General features: G+C 39.1%; 2 protein-coding genes across 2 annotated transcripts; one reads left to right on the top strand and one right to left on the bottom strand.

The window, feature by feature from the left end:
- The first annotated feature begins 2,614 nt into the window (after positions 1-2,614).
- Positions 2,615-17,059, top strand: si:ch211-248a14.8 (uncharacterized). The gene is made up of 5 exons (XM_030786014.1): positions 2,615-2,932; positions 3,394-3,543; positions 3,880-4,087; positions 14,973-15,270; positions 15,540-17,059. The coding sequence occupies exons 2-5, from the start codon at positions 3,437-3,439 to the stop codon at positions 15,926-15,928; spliced, it is 1,002 nt and encodes a 333-aa protein (XP_030641874.1). The 5' UTR covers positions 2,615-2,932; positions 3,394-3,436; the 3' UTR covers positions 15,929-17,059.
- A 680-nt stretch (positions 17,060-17,739) lies between these two features.
- On the bottom strand, positions 17,740-24,047 carry ecd (ecdysoneless homolog (Drosophila)). Its single transcript, XM_030787496.1, has 12 exons — positions 23,840-24,047; positions 23,334-23,539; positions 22,554-22,732; positions 22,212-22,404; positions 21,749-21,877; positions 21,055-21,180; positions 20,818-20,903; positions 20,604-20,704; positions 20,108-20,345; positions 19,590-19,657; positions 19,269-19,495; positions 17,740-18,405 (listed from the first exon to the last, which is right to left on the bottom strand). The coding sequence occupies exons 1-12, from the start codon at positions 24,045-24,047 to the stop codon at positions 18,196-18,198; spliced, it is 1,971 nt and encodes a 656-aa protein (XP_030643356.1). The 3' UTR covers positions 17,740-18,195.
- Positions 24,048-24,547: the final 500 nt, after the last annotated feature.

Raw genomic sequence — 24,547 nt, 5'->3', positions numbered from 1 at the left:
GGTTTTGGAACGGAGGCATTCGGGACTATGTAGCCGAAGCCCGAAGTCCTCTTACTGCTAAGGGTCAACAGCCAAAAGAGCCAACACAGCCATCCTGACACACATGCACCATCCAAAAAGTGACACTCTTTGCTTTGTCAGATCACAATAATCTCATAGAGAGCTGAAATTCATCCAAAAAATGACGATGATGATTTCAAAAATCAAGTTAAATTGTTGAGTTTACATCCTTGTGAAAATGCAGATCTGTTCACTACCCTCCATGTGTAAGGAACAACTGTGTTTTTTTTTTCCTTTTTTCTGTCTGACTGTACTTTCCTTGCTCTTCTCTCCTTCTTAGGTCCTTATTTTAGGGAGTTACTGTGACAACGATGGGCTGTGAAGTGCTCCACATGACTAGGGGTGAGCTGGCTATGACAGGTTAAGAGGGAGGTATGCACACACTCTCCTTTTTTCACACATGCACACCTACACATACATACACTGAATAATCATTAAAACATAATAATTACAGAAGAGTATGTCAAAATATTTGATTTATGAGTGAATAGGAATAGGAATAAAAACAGACAAAGGAAGACAGAGAAAAAGAGAGGGAGTGACAGAGAGAATAACATTCATCATTTACAGTGCAGATTCTCCAAAATTAATTTTTAAAATTAGCAATCACTAGGAAACATTTTGAGTGGGCCAAACCTAATTCTCACAGCCTAGAAAACTATGGGGAACATTAGGTCGGTTCAGGAAAAAAACATCAGGTTCTTCATGTTCATATGTTGTGGCGGTATCATGACCTGACTGGGTCTTTAACTCATCAGTTTGTCCACACAAAGTCTTTCAATTGCTGTTCTCACAGGTTTGTTTGCATGGGCTGCATCTGTTCCTTTTCAGCTCTGCTCTGGTGGAATATTATAGTTTACACACACACCCACCACAAACAAACTCATGCACACATGTTAATCACAGTGCAGAATCTGATATAAACTATTATGTATTTTGCCTGCCTTTCAGCTTTTCAGCTCATATACAAACTCTCTCTCTCTCTCTCTCTCTAATACACACACACCCACACACACATGGAGACAGAGACTCACAGTCGTACACGCCTTGATAACAAAGTACAGCACAAATTATTCATCATTTTGAGCCGACTATTACAGTGAAACAGTACATGAGGCAGTACACCATGACAGCACTGAGCATATGACATAATCAGAGGTCTTTGGAAGTGACTGTCCCTGTTTTAGATCAAGAACTCACCAGGAGCAACGGTAAGTTACCCTCATTTGGGCCCTGTCCAACTTTTTCTATAGGTTATGAAAACCACTATGGGTTCATTTTGAAGGCAGCGCTCATGGCTGCTCAGCTGTAACTGTGAATTCCCAACGTCACAGTTGTGTCGGCATAGTGTTTGTCTCTTTTACCTTCGTTCTGAAATGATCCTTGTCGGTGCACAAGGTCTGAATCTTTATGGAGAGGGGGAGCTGGTGTCAGGCGCAGATGCTTGAAGTTTGAACTGTTGAATGTGCAGTGTTTGTGCTTATAGGTCAAACCATTGTCCTGTTTTTAAGCTTTAATTTCTTTTAATAACGAGCAAATTGTTTCAAACTGAACGCACGCGAAAAGGTAAACAAAAATAAATACCAAATATAGAAAGAAATCAGTCATTATAGAAAGACCTTCAATATATCCATTTACACTTTTTATTGGTTTCTTAAAAAGAAAAAAAAACTGAAGTAACTGAAAAACGTTCTTATCACCGTAGTATGGTGTACTTTTTCATACGCAAATCATCGGTCAGTAAGAAGAGGAAAGGGGTTTAGAGGCGGGCCCAGAAAGTTTAACGCGGATGAAGCGAATATTCAGCACAGGAACTGTGGTTTTCAATTGTGCTCATTTTTCGGACACTTCAGTGTTTATGCTAGGGGAACTAAATATCCTCAACTGTCTGTTGCCTTACTAAATTAAGTCTGATCTGCAAAGATCGCAGACGTTTGCTATTTTATACGACATACTCAGGACGCTGCGATAGACTGGCGACCTGGTTGTTTACCCAGCTTTCGCCCAGTGAGTACTGGGATAGGCTCCAGTTACCCCCGACTCTAATTAGGATAAGAGGCGCAAATAATGAGTGAGTGACTGCTCAGGACGACGTGTTCAATATTGTAGCCTATGAAGCATTTCGAGCTCAGGTCAAAAACTGAATTTGCCATCCAAAGACTGTTGCCAGTCAAAACCTGCAGGTTATCCCAAGATGAACAAAGTTTCCCCTGTTACGAAGCATTTACGAGTCATAAACTATTTGACTAACAAATTCAACATTAGGTCCATATTGTTTTCGTCTATTATATCGCAAATGCTGCGACAGTTTGAGTGTAGGGTATACCCTAATGTGCAGTAGGCGATTTGTTATTTTTTAACAGGGGTGATAGCCAAATGGTCACTGACACTACTCCATAGAGTTTATAGAAGGATGGTAGGTTAACAAAGGGGATTCATTTTGCTAACAAGGGGGGTGGCATCCCTTGACAAATCGCCTACTGCTATGTCTTCATTTGCTGAACTGAATCCTTATTCTTAATTCAGTTTATGTACCTCAGAGGTTATAAAAGTTTAAGATAATAATGTCTGTTTAATGCTGTCACGGCATGTAACTGGTAAGGCTACATAAGAATTATTAGCTCATACCGTTGAGAGATCCACAAGCTCAAAGTCCAAGCGTGGTGGTCTACGGTGCGTTTGGACTGCTCACTAATATACCCAACGCAACTCTGCCTCGCGGATAGAGATTAACGCGCTGCGTCCTCCGACATACCTCTTCATCTTTCAGTTTATACCCGAAAATAAATCGACAGCTGGGTAATGAGTTGTGGATTATTTGGATCTGTTAATTCAGTCCCGGGAGCCCTTATTCGTCCGTAATTTTGAGAGGGTAAGTTTGATTAAACAAAATATGGTCTAAAAAAATGTATGTAGGAAAAGATTTTCTTGTTCCTCTTTGAAACCCTCCGAACCACCGGTTATTTTTCACCATTAAGAGCTATATGTTTATCTGTTCTGTTACCGTTAAGAGCAGTGTGTTTCACGTAATCACAACTATGTGTTCGAACAAGATCACACCATACATCTGGATATTTAATGTTTAACGTTAAACGGTAACTTGGATGACGCAACTAAACACATACACAGAGGAAGATGGAGTAATGTTCAGAGACATTTGTGGCTTTGCAGCTCTTACAAATAGTGCTACAAGTTGGATTCCAAATAAACTAACTGTTGTGATATCAGTAACATGGCCAAAGGGGTTGTTTTGATGTAGCCTACCAGAATTAAGTTTTTCTTTCTTGTCTGTACACTGAAATGATATTTACCTTGCTTTACTGTTGTCTCTAGGTACCATGGCTGACCTTTAGGAGCTGCTACTTTACAGAGGCAAATGACTCAGTTTCAGCAGAACTCAGGTTCTTTCCTGGCTGGGTTTATGGTCAGACTGGAGTCCTGGCACTCCCATCCAGGTTCAAAGAACACACTACCTTCCAAATGGTAAGATTTCCATTATGTTAATACATAGCATAAATGACAATGGGATGAATAATTTAACTTCTGCAGACCTTTTAGATAAATGGATAGTTTTGACAGACAAAAACCTTTATTTTTAACAGGTGAAAAAATATAAAAGTGTAAATAATCATGGACAATTACTATTTATGTTCATTAAGACAAAAAAAAACCCCATTATGTCTCAAAATATGTCTCCCCTCATTCTTCAAAATCGATTGAGAAGTCATTTTTGTTGAAAAAGTTAAGAAATGTGTCACAACATGTTTCTCATATCTGGTTGATTTCTCCCTCTTGCCCTCTCTTTCTCTGTTTGTCTAGCTCAGACTGGTTGCGAATGAGAAGCCCTCCGAAGCTGAGGGTGTGTGTGTATGAGGTGTGGAAAGTGATCGCCCCTATCATATACTTCGGTGGTGCCGTGGTAGCCATGGTTCTGTTCTCCCTCACTGACAAACTGCATAGTTTTGTCAGTCGAATCTTCATCCCTCAGTACCACTATCCCTATGCAGTGCCTCTCACTTTCATACAGGTAACAAAACTTAAACTAGCCTTTCACAGACACAACTAATTCTCTCACATAGCAGATTCTGCTGCTAATATTTAGGTAATGAATGAATCACAGCACTTAACAGATCAAAACAGCGTTTGTCTCAGGGTTTGCTTGATGGGCTTGCACTGGAGTATCTTGACCAATTTCTAGGAACATATTCACTCAAACGTTTTGAAATGTACGAAGTTGCTAGTGGTTGGAACCCCAAAACACAAATGGGAGAACCTCAACATCAATCCTAAGTGATTTGAGAAGCCGGTGCAATCAGGCCAAGTCAGGTGTAATATCTTCTCTCCTTCTCATCTGTTCTAGGATTTGGCACAAGTTGTAGTCTGTCTACACAGCATGTCTGATGCTAGTGTTAAATTACGCTGGACCAGTGTTTGACAATATAAGCAGATCATTTAACAGCTGCTGAATTACTGTGTCTGGGCTTTGTTGGTAGCGTAGTAAATAGTGTATGACTGCAATCAGGGTAACGTCAACACAAAGGCACATGTCATTTTCTTAGCATCTTGTAATCTAATAGAGGATAACACATGCCATGTTTCCAAGGTGATCTGTACAGATAACATGCACTTGGATAGATCTGTGATGTTCCTGTGATATACTTCCATGGATGCCATATATTTCATAAAGGTTATGTTATTACTTAGATGCCTTACAGATCCAAATACTTAGGTTTTTTTCAAAGTCAATATATGTTTCCTTAGAGTTACCAAATTATATATGCAACCACTTACGCTTCCTGCCATTATACTAAAATGTGCAAACAGACATTTTACTTATGAAACAGGTTAACCTATTTAGCCATTAAGGTTATACTTTATACTTTAAGTCCATAGATTAGGGTTAGGGTTACTTTAATATATGCTTAGACATGGTGATATATGATTTCTTCCCATCATTTTCATGGATAATGTACTGCTTCGTCTGAAGTACACACACTACACTGCGTGCACAATTATTCGGCAAGTAAGCATTCTGATCTTGTCATTATTTCTACGTGCATATTCCAGCTCCAAACTACATAGACTTAAATGCTTACTGGATTTAATCATTTTCAGGTGATATGTATTGGGCCAAAATGGGCCAAAAAGGAGATTTAACTGACACTGAAAAGTCCAAAATTGTAAAATGCCTTTCAGACAGATGCAACACTCTTGAAATAGCTAAACTATTGTGGTGTGACCACTGGACAATCAGATGTTTTCTTGCGAATAGTCAACGGGGTGGGAAAAAGCGTATGGAGAAGAAAAGGCGCAAATTAACTGCAAAAGACTTGAGAAGAATTAAACGTGAAGCTATTAGGAACCCGTTGTCCTCCAGTGCCACCAAATCCAGAACTGCAACCTACCTGGAGTGTCCAGAGATACAAGGTGTCAAGTGCTCAGAGACATGGCCAAGAAGGATGAAACATGACCACCACTGAACAAGATTTACAAGCTGAAGCATCAAGATTGGGCCAAGAAATACCGGAAGACAGGTTTTTCAAAGGTTGTATGGACAGATGAAATGAGACTGACTCTTGATGGACAGGCCTATGGCTGGATCACTAATGGGCACAGGGCACTACTTTGAGTCAGGCATCAGCAGGGTGAAGGAAGGGCACTGGTATGGGCTGATTAAGGATGAGCTAGCTGGACCTTTTCGGGTTGAAGATGGACTGAAAATCAACTCCCAACCAACTGCCAGTTTCTGGAAGATACGTTCTTCAAGCAGTGGTACAGGAAGAAGTCCACAGCATTCAAGAGGGCCACGATCTTTTGTACAATGCTCCATCACATGCATCTCAGTACTCCACTGCTTGGCTAGTCAGCAAAGGCTTCAAAGATGACTGAATAATGACCTGGCCACCTTCCTCACCTGACTTCAATCCTATTGAGAGCTTGTGGGCCCTTCTCAAATGTGAGATTTACAGTGAGGGAAGACAATACACCTCTTTGGATAGCATTTGGGAGGCTGTGGTTGCTGCTTCAGCAAAAGCTGATCGTGAACAGATCAAGAAACTGACAGACTCCATGGATGGAAGGCTCACGGCAGTCATTGAAAAGAGTGACTATATTGTAGGGGTGTAATGATACGCCAAAGTCATGGTTTGGTACATACCTCGGTTTTAAAGTCACAGTTCGGTATGGTTTCAGTACAGTGAAAAAAAGACATTCAAAACATGAAATTTCCTTTCATTTAATATGAATTTACTTGTAAACTTGCACAAACTTGTGAACAGCTCCATAATGGAATCAGAGAGGAAACAGAGTTTTTAATTTTAGTTCCACATACAGAAATGTAGAAGAGAGGGCACACTTGTCAAGTATCTTGTCAAGTATCACTTGTCAAGTATCTTGTCAAGTATCACTTTATTCGCTGACATTTTGGTCGACTGACCATCAGAGCATAAAGTTACTCACTTAACGTGTGTGGTTATAGCTAGACTATATTCACTCGAATGACAACGCGCTCCGAACCGAACATCCTGTATCAAATATGTGTACCGTTACATCCCTAACACAAAATATTCAGCTTGATGTAACTTTAAATAGAATAATAATTTCATGATTTACATGTGTTACAGTGTTACAGTGATGAGTTGCCTGGCGACAAAATTGCTGCGACTTGGTGACAAAAAAAAGTTGAGCAAAGTTCAACTTTATGCAAATGAGCAGTGACAAAGTCGAACGACAGCCAATCAGTGCAGTGTGAAGCTAGTGCCAGTAACAGGGGAACAGGAAATGAGCATCTGTGACTAAACTTAGGCTGAACTTCAAAATAAAAGACATTTCAAAGCTGTTGATTTGAGGCACAAAAATCACAAAGTGACTAAAAGGACTACTCTTCAAATTGATAACACTTATCATGTGTTAAATATATATGTTTTCAATAAAAACGTATAATTAAAAAGGGTTTTAGAAGGATTAAAGTCGTAAAAAAGAGCTTTAAAAGCCCACAAACCATATTCAAAACATAGAGACTCAACTCAGTATGTCTTTCTCAATATGTCTTGCTGGGAAAACAAAAACTTGCACCCTCAATATGTTTTTTTTTTTATAATCTATATTTCAGTACCTTTAAGTAAATGTGCAGACATTAACGCCTGAATCACCTTTGTAGTAACCAGGGGCAAGTACACAGACCCTGTAGTATACAGTAGGCCTACGGTAAACGCCTACTCACAAACTTTTAATTGTGTGGCGAGGAAAACAAAAACTTGTGCCCTCTCAATATGGCAGTAATTTCTAAACTAAAATGCAGTACCTTAAATGTATAGATCTTGAGGCCTGAATGACTCTTTTAGTACCAAGCCTTTTAAGTACTGTGGGCCTTAAGTAATTGCCAACTCGCAAATTTCACATTATGTGGCTGGGAAAACAAAAACTTATTCCCCCTCAATATGAGGATAATCCCTAATCTACATTAAATGACCTTTCAGGAAGTTTTCAGATATTGAGGCCTGAATCGCCTTTGTAGTAACCAGCACCTATTATGTGCCAAGCCTTTAACATACACTTGGCCTGTTCACAAACATCAAATTGTGTGGCTAGGAAAACAAAAACTTGTGCCCCCTCAATGTGGGGGTAATTTGAAATCTACATTACATTACCTATTTGAAAATGTATAGATATTGATGCCTGAATTGCCTTTGTAGCAACCAGGACCTATTATGCACCAGTTCAGACATCAGAAACATACCACTTGTGTATGGATAGTTTCGTACTTTGATCAGTTTTGCAGCCTTTCAACAGTGTTATCTTATCTTTCCATCTCTTTTCTCTTCCCTCTGAGCTTAGCCTTCAGATCCCCAACACAGATTTTGATATTGTGCAATAAACATAAAAAGCTATTTACTCTCTGGTTTCAGAACTAATCGCTATTGCTGTTACCCACCTGCTCTGGTTTCTAAGGTGCTAGCATTGCAGTCGCCCCTCAAATAGCCTACTGCGCAATAGCCTCCTGGCATTATTATATATTTATTCATATCACAAACACAATACCAACACATACACTCATAACAGATCAACCAAAATCATCACTTTTAATTTGGGAAGCGTAAACAAGCACACTATGGATACATTTTCAACTCTCGAGAAAAGAGCTGCTCTGACTGATGCCTTGCCAGTTCCCAAAAAAACAAAACTCTGCAAATACAATGAAAGTACTTGCAGTCTGGTTTTCCGGTAACTGGTACGTCGGAACCTTGCTCACAGTGTCTAATTTGTGCGGAGGTGCTTGCTAATGACAGCATGAAACCCTGCAGATTAACACCAAGCACCCCAAAATGAAACACAAACCCACTGACCTCTTAAAAAGAAAACGCGATGCCCTTGATCATCAAAGATCCACTATAACTGAACACACAACTGTGTCCAGTCAGCGTACAGAGGCTTCGTATGTCGTCTCCTAACGTATTGCAAAACTTGGAAAGCCACATTCTATAGCCGAGACACTGCTTTTGCCTGCAGCACAAGATATGCGCAGAATCATGCTTTGGGAAAGTGCTGCCACTAAACTCAGTGCCATTCCACTTTTGAATGACACAGTGGGTCGCAGGATTTCATATTTCATATACAGTATGTTTGGCAAAGTCCATATTATGCACTGCAATTAGATGAGACCAGTGATGTTGCCGGGCAAGCCTGGTTGTTTACCTATGTAAGAATTCTCAAAGACCAGGTGAAGAGGATGCTCTGTTTTGTCATCTTCTTCAAACCCACACAACTGATGAGGTGATTTCTGATGTGCTGACTTGTGCTGGGACAAATGTGTAGGAATTTGGACCGATGGGGCGCAATCAATGGCAGGAAGTGATAGGACAGATTTGGTTTTAACATTGAGTATAAATTCTATGCTTGTACATCATTGCTGTGTAAAAATGCATTTACAGCACCATTTTGCACTTGTGGCTGTGTCCGTGCGTCAAAATGAACACTCTGTGCTGGAAATCACCCTTGCACCCTTGTGAGCCTATTGTGCTGACTCATAGCTTGGATGATCACCGGGTTGCTGTTTGTGGCTGTTGCCAAGTTGTAACTTTTTAGCATTTATCCAGTGTTATGCAAGTTCACACTTCACAAGAGCTAGTTCAAAGTTCACATAGATCAAAATGAAAAAGTACACGTTCACAGTTAACGATTTTGAATTTTGAACAAGTTCACAGTCCTAGTTAATTTCTTCTGTGTTTTTTTTTTTTTGGTTGAGCTGCTCTGATCTTTGCTCTAATCATTGCCACTTCCCATTGGTTGTGTATACTTGCACATTCATAAGTTATGTATTGTACTAGTGGAAGTGCAGAAGCAAATGGAGTAAAAAGTTCAAAACACAAAGTAAATCCAATTGTTTTCTCATGTGCATGCATATATACATCAATGTACTCAGTGCTCACTACTCACCTGCCAAAAACCGTGCATTGTTAATGATTTGTTGTTGATTTCTTTTGATTGACTAATCCACAAGTTATTGATATTCTCTAATTTGGGGTACATTTCACATCAACAAAGAAGTGCATTGTTAATGATTTGTTAATGATTTCTTTTGATTGACTAATCTGCAAGTGATTGATATTCTCTAATTTGGGGTACATTTCACATCAACAAAAAAAAGTACAAAAACAATGTTCTTAGTAGAACAATCAGTGGTTCAAGCTAGTATGTTCCTTCAATGTAGCATATCCACTAGTTACAAAGCTTAAAGATTAACCAATTGTTTTATTTTTTAGGGGAAAGGATGTGAATTACTACTATGTAGTATTACTATGATTTATTATTTATTACTACTATTGTTTATTTATTACTATTTAAAACAAATTTTTTAAAATGTGTTAATGAGGGAAAAAAGGAAAGTGTGGCCATATTAATAAGTGTTGTGACACATGTGGATTGATTTTGATAATGACTGATGATGTAGACTACAGGGTAACTTAGTTGACAGGTAACGTAGTTTCCCTATTTCGACCCATAATTCCAATGATAGGCCTTGCCTGGCTGACCACATATCATTTTCTTGAACAGGTTAATGTCAAATTTTAACATATATTTGAATTAAAATCATTAAAGAATTGTAAACCATAACGTATGTAACATAATGCATGTAACATAGTGGATGGTCAATTAATATACTCATTGACAGTGTACTATTATAGATAAGATACTGAAAAAAATGAGAGGACAGTCACCACAGTGTGAAAATTAAGATATTCAGTTAAGATGTTTAAATTATTTAAATGAGAAAATCAATTTTTAAAGTATTATTTTTCTTTAGTATTCAGGCTTTTGAAATAAAAAACAAATAGTTGTGATTGACTTTAATGGTTTTCATTCATTATTTTGAGACCAGCACATCCTCAACTGAAAAACGGACACAGCAAAAACTGTCAATTTAGGAACATCACAACAAATTTTAAACTAAATGATGCATAGGATGCACATAATGTTTGTGTGATATTGTAACATGCTTTCCATTAATAGGTAATATATGATATTTTTGAAGAAAATAGTTAGAATAAACATAATTATCATCAATGGACATGGAATGTACACTAAATTATAGAATGACTCAGATATTTCCCAAGAGATGCTTCAACTCAATGTGTTGCTTCAAACTGATGACAATGTGGCTGACGCTAGGACTTGTTTTTTCAGACCAAAATGTGAGATTTTTTCCGTCAGAATCTGTATTCACATAAAACTCCTTCAAATAATCATATTAACTGGCTTCAGCAGTACCACTAGCTGCGTTGTCTGAATCGACACTTGCACTGGCCATTTTGAAAAAGAATGGTTAAGCTAGCCAGTGTTGTTTACAGTGCAGCATGTGTGCGTGCACTGTGTTTTATGGCACCCGAGAATTCCGAATCTCGTGCGAACCTGAACAACGTTCACGTTCACGTTCTTTAGTTTCAAATGGATACGTTCACCATTCACCGAAAAAATGAGCACATTCATGCACAATACTGCATTTAACATGTGAACTTATGAATTAACCTTTCACTAATACTTATGAATTTTGTGATTCACAACATACTGTACTATACTTGCTCTAACTTGAGCCCAGACAACCTCTGATGGCTTCCTAAAAAAGCCAATGAACACATTGAGTCTTGTCTTCTGTTGTTGTGCAGCCATGCTCTGTGGCTGTGTAGAGGTAGGCTAATTACCCTACCACAAGGGAGGTCTATACACAGTGTGCAGATGTTTGAGTGAGTGTGAGAAAGACGGATTAAGTATTTAGTCATGCACTTTATTGTACGCTGTAATCAGGTTTGCAAGGCACAAAACAATCATTAATCATTAGCAATCATTCTGCTCTTTTTTTTGCAGTGCAGTTCAGTTTGGAATTGGGGTTTTCAAAAGTATTTGATATTTAAGGTAAAATGAAAGAATTCAATCAAGCAGAGCTGTAATGGAATAAACATTTTTCACTCTAAGCGAGATTTGGGGGGGGGGGGGGGGGGGGGGGGAGATTAACACTGGTTTTTGCTTCATTGTGAATTAGATTAATAAAAATTCTATGTATGTCTCTGCTATGATCACAAACTCCAATCCCAATTCCATGATATGCCAGTCATGTGCTATTGAACAGAAGGTGACAGAGGGCTAGTTATCTCACTGTGTCCCATAGACAGGGTTATACATAACCAGCTGTGGGCTAAAGGTAACTCTGCCATGCATGTCTTTAAAAACCAATGCAAACAGTGTCATTTGAGTATAATACAATATTTCATGGGTAAAATATACCTGCTTATTCCATATATTGATCAAAATTAAAAGCGTGTGCAATACTGCGGCACACAAAAAACATTTTAACATGGATAAGTTATCGCAAATCCTGGAAGGTAACCATTTCATTTTCTTAATAGTATATGATCAATATAGTTGTTAATATGTGTCAAGCTGAGCAAACAAATTACGACAGGTTTTTCTAAGAATCGAGATGGATATGTGCTACATATATTGACTAACTTGATAAAAAGCACAGATTAACAGACGTACTTCCCATATCTTTAACAGGTGACTTTTCTTACTTCATAGCCCCTGTCTGCAGTCTTAGGGCATTTTCATACCTCAAGGTCTGAACCAAATGTTTTTGTTGCATTGTATACATTTGATCCAGTTAGTTCTGGTTTCACACTGCAATTTTGTGAGTGCACTAAAGAACTTTGCGTGATGTACCTGCGTCTTGTCGTCATCACCTACGTGGGCTGTGTCTCCATATACTTGACACTGATTGGTTTGTAAACGGGCATGCATCTAATGTCGGCGTGGTGGGTAGCCTTTTCCGTTTCAGTGGAGAAAAATGAACAGATTCATTTTGTTGCCACTATACTATTATTATTATGGCATCTCTACCAGCTGCACCAACTTTGTATACTGCTGCCTCTGTTTCTTTATCTTCAGGTGGCATTGCTCTCCCATCCTCCCACATCCTCTCTCTCTCATACTCTGTCATCAGTGTCAAGTAAAGGGAGACGCAGCCCATGTAGGTGATGATGACAGGACACAAGTGTGTCATGCAGAGTTCTTTAGTGCACTCACAAAATTGCAGTGTGAAACCAAAACTAACCGAATCTAATGTATACAATGTACCAAAAACATGAACTTTGGTTCCAACATTGGTCTGGACTTTCAGGTGTGAAAACACCTGAGCATTTTAGCATTTTAAAGCAGCGCCCTGTCCACTTATCCATTTCTCTCTTTCTCTGTTTTTCACTCTGTGACCTGAAAGTGAGCAAAAGGTACAGTTTGTCATTTTTTTGGCATAGGTGTGTCACTAGACCGCTAGAATTATTCTGTACAGTGCTACAACAAACCCTGACAGTTAAGTCATAACTTATGCTTGTGCCACTCCCACTGCGATACATTACATGTGCTAGTCATAAGAAAGGTGGGCAAGAGAGGCAAGAAATATACAGTATCTGTTTATATACATATAGGTAACTACACACACAGACATAAGGCAGAAATCAGTCATTTCCGGTACACACATGTATTAATGTGAAGCTAAAATATCCCTAATTTCAACATTTAATTCAAAACTCAGAAATGATTTTTGAACCGCTAAACTGTTCACAGGAGTGATAGATAAAGAAGCTTTGGTTATGTAAACATCCATACATCACCATAGTGTCTATAAAGCTCAGGTACATGGCAATGTTTTAAATAACGGGGGAAACTGGTTTGACCCTGCTCTCCCTTACTTCCCAGGTTACAATAGAATGATGCTGCTTTGATGTCCCTTTGAGATTTGTTGTAGCTCAAGTACTATCACTGAATTGTGTCGCCATTTGTGTAACTTAATCTGTCTCTGTGAACTGCTTTGCCTGTCAGTATTCATGACGCGTTCACACTGAGTTAACAAAAACTGATTTTAACAGATTGGTTAATTCAATCAAATCCCTCCTTTTCAACAGTCACCACAGGAATAAATTGATTTATATGGCCAGTGAAATTTTCAAATTCACAAAACTTTAACTAAAGCAGTAATGGACAGAATTTTTAACACAACAGAATTTAGTTTTGCTTTGTTTGTTATTTTATTTTATTTATTTTGCTGGTAGAGTTGTCTGAATTGTCTTGGGCTATGTGGCAAAGTAAATATTAGGTCTACCACTGAGGTGAAGACTACATTTCAAATTTCCATTTGAGTTGAGTTGGTTTGTTTTCGGGGGAATTTAGGTGTGTTTGGAATCATGCCTAGACTTCCAAGGCATTTAGATAAGATATGGTGTTTAGACTGCACTAGTCATTGTTTCTGGATTATAAACTAAACCAGATGACACTCTTGAAATTATTTTAAACTTAGTGATTTTTTTAGTATGCTCAAAAAATGTTTTATGCTTTTTGGGTAAAGGCTTGATTTTTTGGTAATTATTTAATTTAAGTCAGCACCAGCATGCTAACCTACTTTAATCATCCATTAATACAATTAGCTTCTGCTGTTTTCTTTTTTTTGTTACAATGTCGAGTTTATTTCTCTGTTTCAATCAATCTGTTTTGCTTTTATCAGGCAACAGATAAGACTTTCCTTTGGAGGTTTAAATAAATAACGGTTTGGCAAATAATCTGAAAAAACCCTCATTTTGAGCCTTGTGCTTTTAACGTTGACTACAATATTTAATTGTTTCCACTGAAACAATGAAGAAAAAACTGAAAGTCAAAGGTGGGCCAACACAGTTATTTTCTTAGAATGCAGAATATCATTTATAGCCACATGGGGACAGTGCATGCGGACAGTGCATGTGAGAAAGTTGATGTATAACAGAAGAGATAACAAAGTAATGATATGAGAGAAAAGTTGGAAAATCATATAATCTTGTATATGACGATGGATATGAGAATGTATTTGATATGGCCTGAGCTCTGTTATGACATTGTACATGTATAACAAGATATAAGACTGTTTAAGTCACACAGTACATTTTAAATGAGAAACTTGATCAATGGCAGTAGTACTTTATAACAGAGGAGATACAGTGCAGCAGTGACAATGTGTTATAGATAAGTACTAGGCTAAGTACACGTGAATGTGGAAGTTGTCCTGTTGCTTAGCAATCTTTAGCTACGTAATCATTAATTATTAGCTTTTCCAGTCATGATCTCTAACAGAGGGGGATGGGTGCTTCGCACTTTAAGTAACAAAGACAGATAGCACCTGTGCCATTAATACACTTCTGATAAGTGGTATTGTCTGGTAAATGATCAGTTGCAACACAAACTCGCATTGTTCAGTGCCAATGTCATGTAACTGACTGCATAAAATTCTCATTTTCTGTTACTTGCTCATAGCATGTGTTTGTGTGTGTGATTGTACACAGAAAGACTTAGCGAGGAATATTTTTCCTCTGTTCTTTTTTTTATTTCTGTTTCTCCAGGTGCTCATTGTTCTGTTGGCGCTGCTTGCACTGCACGGTGTGGGTTTACTCCATCTAAAGCCCTTCTCTTTGCCCCTGGCAGAGCGTCTGCTGGTACCTGCTGTTTGTGGCAGCGCCCAGGCGGTGCTGGCACTGTGGGCAGAGGCCAGTGGCCACTCAGGTCTTTACCCTCTGATTGGCCGTCTCCTTCCACTCCTCAGCCTGGCCTTCGGACATCTGTTAGCAATACACACACCTGCCTCTGCCTCCGTTACCTGCCTGGTCACAGCTGTGACTGTGGCCTCTGTCAGCATCACAGGTACTACATTACCCACAGTGCAACTCTCTCATTTACAATTCAGGTATGAGAGAGGAGGAACGAGGCTCTATATGCAGTGTTTTTGATGAAGTTTGTGGTTGTTGGGGCTATTTCCAGAGAATTTTATGCATACTATGATGGCCACAGTATAATGCATCTTTTCTGTTTTTATGTGTGTACATGGTTTATACTTTTGATTATGAATGTATGCACGTTCTTCTCTCATCGACGTCAGAGTCTAAGAATTTCTACTCTCCTTTCTCTCTCAGTGTATAACGGTATGTATGCAGTGGAAACTCTGGAGTGGCTGTACTCTCCACTGAGTCTGATCTTACATACCATATCCCTCGTCTGGCTCGTTAAGGTGGCCCAGTCTGAGAAGCTGCACACCTCTCCCTTTGACCTTTTTTACACTTTAACCGTTAACCGCACCGTGCTGCTGGCTGTCTTATGTCTGCTGCACCCTGACAGCTCCAGAGCTGTGACAGATGGCAACTGGCACAGTCTGTTGTTCCTGGGATATATGCTTGGCATGCTTCTGCTGGGGGCTTTACAGCTCCTCCTAGTGGACATGGTGGCACTGCGGTTCTCTGTGTTGCCAGCCACCCTCTTGCACTCTGCCCGTGGCCTGCTACAGCCGTTCTGTAGTATGTTATAAACATATAACTCAGACAAGCTTAAGAAGATATGAAGATGAAAATAATGAAGGATGCCCATTCACAGACTCATCACAGTGGGGTCAAGTGACAACATACCCAAGGAGTCCAGTGACGATCCAGTGATGATCCCGAGGACTCCAATCAGGAATGTGCTACAAGGCATCAGTCAATCAAAAACAAATTTATGAATAATCCAAACAGATATAGAGAGGTAATCTTGTATGGTCAGACACTGAAATGTGTGTGAAATCTTTTTTTTTTTTGGTATTTGCCAATTAGTCGGGATAACAAAATGCAGTTGAATTAGCACCAGAAAAAAACAAAAACAACAACAAAAAAAATGCTAGATAGTTCTTTTTAGGTTTTCATTTATGAGTGTTGTCCATGAGGTTTTAAAAATCTGGATATCTCAACAGGCACATTCTTCTCCATGGACAAACTACAAATCTCCATTAATACGCCATCATCTCCAACTAATATAACCTAGTTTAAAAAATTAGAAAAAATAATTAAAAAGTTGCATTATACAGATCTAAACTGCGAGAACTATTAAGTCTACAGATCACAAACTAAATAGTATTGTAAATGCATTTACATAAAAGCACTGAGTATTAATGCACTTCCATGTCAGACTGTTTTCCTATATAAAATAAGACTAGCCAGGAACTAAACTTATTTTGGAACAGAAAAATTGTACTCAGAATAATCTAGGCTTAATTGCAGTGTATAGGGATTCAATAGGGAGGCATTTCTTCACTGCTGGCAGGGAGAATGCTCTGGAAATTTAATCTTACAATTAGTCTTCTTAATCTATGATGCATCTAGAACATTTCCTCAGATACATGGTTTATACGTTTTCCACAACACACATTTGGGGCATGATCAGAGAGTGACCAGATGAGAGTTGAATCATCTTCAAACTCAAAATGATGGTAAAGAGTATCTCACTCTTGCTGTGAAAACTTATGTGTGTTGAGTCATTGTAATTTAAGTTGTAATTTATTGTTTGTTTTTGTATTGCAGGACAATTTCCTCAGCTCACTTGCATTCATTTTGATAATTTATGGGCATATGTGATAAGAACTTTATGTATAGTGCATTATGTACTAAATAAATGCTAATTTAATCAACTTTGTGCACTGTTGTCTTAGTTAATTATCTCACAGAAGTGAGTTCAAATATGTGGATATCTAATCAACAGCCAGTGATTTCGGAAATATCTAAACTCGTATAAGACCATGTGTAAACATTCAGTGCCGAGAGAAAGTCTCTGTAAAAGATTTACCAGCATAGGATGAGTGCATCTAGTTTAATCAAAAACTGTGGAGGCCGGTCATCTTTATAACACTTATATCAGCGTTTTCATTTTTATAAAAAGGGAACATTAACCATATGCAAAGCAGAGCTACAATGAACTGAACATCTGACTCACTGAGAACCGAGAAGGTCTAAAGGCTGCTAGTTCTGCAGCAATACATAAACCACTGGGTTATACATAGATTTATGGTGTGGGTCACCATGGAAACACAAATGATTGACAACATTATGAGGAATGTCAATGGCGCACTGCCATAAACTTTAAGCGATGAGGAACAGCGACACTGATTTCACTGTTTTTTCTTCCTGTTCTGTGGAGCTGGTGCTTTAACAAATTTACCACATTAATGTGATTAATTTCATATAATATCATATTTGATATGGATAAAAGTTGAACATGTGCAATAGAAAAATACAGTCTTTATTTTAAATTCTATACAAAACCATATTCAGGTAACAAAGGCAAAAAAAATATTCTTTCCTTACACATGAACTCTCTCAGCTTTGGTTAATAAACTGATGTGGGGGATTCACAGTCATGTCTGATTCCAATACCTCAACCCACAACATTTTTCTTGAAGGGTGTGTGTCAGTTTGAATAAGATCGGCTCACTTTTCAGATGATCTTTTCGTCACTCGTAATTGATCTGTGTAATTCAGCAGATGACTGAGTGTTGTGTTAGTACAGGAGGACTGGCGTCACTGGGAAAGAATGTCCAGATCCCTCTGTTAATGAACTCTGATAGTTACTGTTTAGCTGGGAGTAGTACTGAGCAAGCACCTAAAAGTGTTACACTATGCGCTATCAGACTGGATCTTTCACTGACAGTTTTGTTTAAGTGAAGTTAGATTAATTTGGGCTCTAGTTCTAGTTTGTAACAATCTGTGCTGATAGAGTATTCACACTACATTAGTGGGAGTAGGTTGAGAAACAGTAAGATATTCATATTCAGGATGGATCAGCATTTGGTGGGAGATGAATGCCCATACTCTGAAGGAGGTTGGATGCTGGACCTGATAACCCAGCTTGTGAAGACAGGGACTCAAGCAGATTTGTGACCAAGTTGAGGTCCACGTCCAGAGGCTGGATCTCCTCCATTTGTTGCTCAGACCCTGGGGCAGCTGTGGAGCTCTGGGCTGCTTCTGTTCTCACCCCACCCTGTTTGTGAGACAGTAAATAACTTTATCATGGTGTAATAAAGCATAAAATGGGATAGCTGTAGCATGTGTAAACTGCTTGACATGATTGACTGCTTGTTATGATTCACCTGAAAGTACAAGTGTGACACACAATAAGCAGTTTTAACCTTTCTTTCATTACACACCCTTATAGCAACACTTTGGAAACAGTTTTTCTAAGTCAAATATTTAAACAAATTTAACAATGTTTGAATCTTTGAACATTCAGCAAATGTTTTTTGGACTTAAAACATTTGTAAAAGATGCCATACATGACAATAAGTGTGCATATTTTAAACAGCTTTATAAATGGTTTTTATATGTGCTTAGCAGGTATGTGTTTGTGACGCTGAATTTGTTTTTTTCTTCACTTTTCACTTTTACTACTTTTCAAGTAGTATATACATTTGTTAAATGCAAAAAAAATGTGAATATTTGTTAAATATAAAAGGTTTCACACATTTATTAAACCCTTAAAAATGTTACCATTTCTGAATGGTATGCAGAAAGACTCAGTGAGCTATATCTATGAGCAGCTGACGTTTTGAAGGATATTAGATTTAACATCTGAGTTTTCGACAGGATACAACATTTGTTCAAAACAAGAGGTTTATCCGTCTATCACGGTATTTATTTTTAAAATGAAGAAACCACCATAGACACTTTTTTAATTTGCATTGACAACAATCTAACTCAAACCTCTGAGAAATGGCCTTATGAAAAAAAAACTGTCCGCAACTAAGGACTATTGTATTGATAAGGAATGAGATGCAGAAGAGACTCTGAGATGGACCACTTGATTTAACACTCAGGTCCTTTATGAGAATTCTTTAGGTAACTCACCTTGTTGATACGGGTAAAGCTCTGGCCAACATTAGTGGTCTGAAGCTCCTTGTCCATTTCCTCCATATACCCCCTCAAACTCTCTAGAGCATCTGCACCAGCCCGCGGTCCAGGACAGGCCACGTCTTCTTCCCTCTCCTCCTCCTCCTCATCGTCATCATCATTATCTTCATCATCATCATCATCATCATCTAAATCATCAGAGTCTAATTCCTCTTCTTTCCCTCCTGCAAAATAAAATTATTTTAAATTATTATTTTTTTTTTTTTGTTATTTTCCCACTGCAAATTAAATTCCTGAATGCGATGAACTATTACTTACCTAGCAGTCTGTCAAGTGCACTGGTCACAGCATCAGGGTCAAAACTGAAGGGGTCAACTGTGTAAGACCTTCAAAGAAATTATGCAAACTAACTGAGCCGTGCCACCGTCACATACAATGCACTTCAAAGTCTATTAATGTGCAATATAGGATCTAAACAGTCCTAGTTTACTGTTTGGGTGGCTATTGTGATAGATAATTAGGTTATATAAGATTAGTCTTGAGTTCCATTGACATTACGACCTGTAATAGAAAACTACATTGCATTCCTGTACTATATGATGCAGACTGAGAGCCTGATGAGGTTGACCTGTGTCACAGTTTTTATCTGGGAGAATGAGAAAGTGAATTTCTGTGGTGTTGAATTACTGTGCTGTTTAACGACACACTGATGTTGTTATATTATTGTAGCAAACTGCTGTGTTGTAATACTGTTTGTATCACAACTTAAGGCTGGATTATAGTGTAAGGGTTAGACATTCAGTGACTGTAGCTGGTCAACATGAAGCAGGTCTTACTGTGGCAGTTCCGCCCCCTCGTGAGAAGACATGGCGTTTATGAAGTTCTTCATTCCCTGCGTCACAGCAACTAGACTATAACCCACCTCTTCCTCCTCCTTCTCCACATTGTCACCTCTTATCCTTCCCCCCCAAATGTCCCCCTTTCTTTCCTTTGCCACTTCATTTACACCCCTACCCCCTCTCTCTTCTAACAGGTGCTCCAGGTCCTGTGGAGTAAGGTCCAGCCAGTTGTCACCTAAAGGGATAGGTGGCGTCACATAAGTACCACTCGTAATGTTAACAAAACTATTATTCACATAGAATTATGACACAAAGTAAACTTTGCATGGTTTAGAGTACATACTACAGAACTGCTGAGTGTGAGAGGAAGAGAGAGAGAGAGAGAGAGAGAGAGAGAGAGAGAGAGAGAGAGAGAGAGCGCACCAGAAGCATACATACTGTCCCCTGGTGGGACATGTAGTGAGAGTAAGGGAAATAAATGAGGGGCACATACTGTCCTCTGGTGGAAGATGCTCTTCTTTTTTGCGGAGCTCCTCCAGACTGTAGGGGGCACTCTGTAACACCTGCAACACCACCTGACCAGGAGACACTGCACTGGAACCACTGAAAAACAGGAATATAAATATATAAATCTCTCCCTCTCTTTTACTTTCTTTCCCTGTCTCCCTGTTTCAAACATAAGCTCTCCCTCTCTCTCAAACGCTCACCTCTGTGTGCTAGTAAATGACTGCTTGAAGAAGGTCTCTGCTGAAGTCATCAACTCTTTGTAGCATGCAGAACCTTCTAGCTCCCCCTGGACATGGACCCACACACATACACACACATACATACACACACACACAGACAGAGAGAAAATCAGATACTGCAGAGATAGAGTCGACTACAGCAACTCTAACTGAAAGAAGTGCCATTAGTCCCCTTTTGTGCAATTGAGGGTTTCTCACCCTAAAGTAGCCATTCTTCTTTAGACTGTCCAGAAAGCCCTTCCAGAAGGGGCTACAGCTAGCAGGACTGTCTGACTCCACTGAGGTCTGCTCACACTTAGAGCATAAGATCTCAAAGCCATGAGCCTGAGGACAAAACACACAAACAATTCAAAAACACAACTCAAACTACTCTCATGACAGGGCAATTTGCTGTGAGAAAAAGCTTAGAATACAGAATTTTATGGCAGAGCACTATACTCAGCTTAAAACAGTATTTCAAAGTGTACTCTCATGGGCCTAAATGTTCAGTTTATCTTGGCTCTAACATAACAGATTCACTTAAGGAAGAGTCTGTTGATCAGCTGAGTTAAATCTAGTGTGTACGAACTGGGGTACACTAAAAACACCAACAATACAGCGCAATAGATTAGGAAGCACAAGTAAAACACAATTCATGGAAATCATGGTGTAAAACACACTAATCAGTCATTAAAATGTACTTATTATAATTATGACTTAGGACCTCATAACCACTATGTATACCATTTTCTGTTGCATGACTGGAATATGTATTCATGTAAGCAAACTGGAACACAAATAGAGAGTTTGGGTTAAAAGGTATTCCAGAGTGTTGTGACTGTAATTTGATGTGAGAATCCAGCCCTATTCTCCATTTAGAGTGATAGAAAGGGCCCAGAGACGGGGTGCTCACCAGTTTCATCCCCAGCTCATGAGCTCTGTACTGGGGATGAGAACGGGGAGGCAGAGTGAAGCCACTCCGCCGGTCAGGAACAAAACTCTGCTGCTGAAGCTGGGCATACAGACAACGAGTGAATGTGACCTGAGAGAGAGAGAGAGAGAGAGAGAGAGAGAAAGAGAAACATACATTACATCACTGAGCTGAACACAACATCTCTGACTCAGAAGCTCTGTAATACAATTTAAAGCTCTTTCCATATAGAACATTTGCACCTTCATTTAGCAGACATTTTTGTCCAAAGCAACTCATTTAATTCATATAACATTTTTGATTGTGTAACTGATTGGTCTGATTGAATTATTGATTGGTCTATCAATCAGTGTCTTATATCGACAGTAAATGTACGGGACATTATAGTCACTACACACTGCACCCATAATCACAGAGCTTCTAAGCGTACTGAGAGAGGTCTTACCGATGTGAGGACCCTGGTGTCAGGTGGAAAATACTTGAATGTTCTGCAAGCCTGGAGGTCAATGGGGTCACGCAGGTAGAAAGCAGATACAGCTGGTGCCAACAGGTCAGGTCGCTGTGACAACACAACGGCAATACCTGCTGGCAGGTAACAGTGGGCTCGGTGTAGGTTTAACTGAATCTTTTCCGGAAACCTGTGTACACAAACACACACACAGGCACACATACATGCAATCAACACACAGCTTTGGCTTCAACACTGGCACCAAAACTATTTTTCTATCGTCATTATCATCACAGTAACCATTGTCATGCCATCATTATTCCAGTAATCATAGCTCACCCTTGCAGTCTCCTCCTCAGAGAAGACTGGATCTTCTGATTTGCTAGGCAAGATTTGCTGTGTGAGGACAGAACCTCTAGAGCCTGGCTGACTGAGGGAACTTTGCCTTTGGGCCAGCCCACCTCTCCAGACTGCACACTATTGGGCAGGATATGCAGCTCTCCCCTATACAGAAACACCTGATGCAATGATAAACAGTAAGAACAGTCAATGAGGATGGAGCATCATCCAGGTAATCGTATAAAGCAATCACCACCATATGGGTGGGAAGTATTCTTAGTTTTGGAATAAATGGAATACTCAAGAACAATATATAAGACTAAAAATTTAACTAAAGGAGCATTTTTACTCATGCTAAACCTCCAAATATTTTTATGGTGATACTAAGAGTGTACGTGACTTGTAAAAGTGTAGATTTCTAACAGCCTTCCAACTAATAATCTGACAGTTCAAAAGAAGATGAGGGTTATCATATATAATGTTACGTAGAAAGTGGATTTTGACACATTCATTGGGATTCTTTGTTTTCCTAAGTATTGTAAGCAATGAGCCTTGGATGACTCAGAGGTCTGTTTTTACAAATAAATTTGTGTTTCCTACACCACCTCCAAACTGGGCGCAGTCAAATAGCTCGAATTTGGTATGTATCTTAAACATCACAAATTGTTTGAAACAAACGGAGCTGAAAGGTCATCTGAGCCAGGGTGACCCACAACACGATAGACTTTAATAAAGGAAAATCACCAACGACATTATCACGTAATTTTCATTGTGTCTAACCCTGTTTTCGCTGGTCTCCGGGTTCAGCCACTTGGGCAGGTAGTCAGCTGCTTCGATCAGCAGGAACTGTCCGTCATTGTCTTGAACAGTTGCTGTCAATTCTGGGAAAGTTTGCGTGATCTGTCTCAGCAAGTAAACGATGAACCACTCGTCCTCGACGTTATCGCCAAACTCGGTACTGCCACCCAGATGAGCAGGTACACCCCCTACGAGACATGTAAGAAACAGCATGTCATTAAACACTAAACTTTCATTTTAAAGAACCTGACAAAGTTATCCCTACATTAATAACAGATTATGTAATTCTCTGTATGCGTGTCATTCAGCAGAGCGAGAAGTGAGTTAAAACTGGGTCTGTATAGAACTACGTCTGTTAAGATCGAGTCTATTCCCGTTTTTTTAGAAACAGATGTATGATCACTATTCGACCACACCGATCAAAGTTACAGAACACGTATCCCCTCTTCTCACATAGTTTTTGGACTGGAAGGAACCGTCCTGTGTACCTTTTTCAGGATAGTATTTTAGATTGAAGGGTTGTTGTTGCCAGATATACGGCACCAAAAGAGGTGCGAACTCAGCCAGAATCTTCTCCTGAAGTCGCTGCAGTAACTCCTCCCCAGTTTGTGTGTTCGGTCCAGTCTGTACAAGAAAGAGACGGTACTGGACAGCATCCTCCGGTAATGCGGGTCTTCTTAACAGGTCCGTATCCATGGTTCTGTATTTATGTCAGATACAATATCACTACATCCAGAAAGTAAATAGAGTCAGCTTTGCATAATTTAAGTCCAGCCACTTGTCCAGAAGTCAAGCACCCTTTGAAAGCAAAGAATGTTTTACCCTGAATCGTCAATAATCAGTCTAAAGACAGTCTGTAGCCTATATTCATGAGAGTGCCATGAGGGAGCTAATGCACTATGTAAAACGCAACCTTTACGATACCGGTAGTATTTCCCAGTCAGTAATGTGTTGAACGTTAAAATAAAAGCCTCTCTTTCTCAAAAGAGACTGTTTTGAGTTAAGCAGCTTAACTAGATTAGAGTATGTTATTTTATTTAGTTCACATGACATTTATTGAATAGATACATTGCTGCCAGTAACGTTCATATAAGATGTGTTGCATTATCACGAAACGGATCATTTCAGTGTTGTTTATTGGCGTTCGGTGAACTTTAAATTTGACAAACCATTGTAGCGCCACAAATGTGACGATT

Source organism: Chanos chanos, chromosome 10 (genome assembly GCF_902362185.1).
Source record: "Chanos chanos chromosome 10, fChaCha1.1, whole genome shotgun sequence".
NCBI classification, from domain to species: Eukaryota; Metazoa; Chordata; class Actinopteri; order Gonorynchiformes; family Chanidae; genus Chanos; species Chanos chanos.
This window is presented reverse-complemented; position numbering and strand designations above follow the sequence as displayed.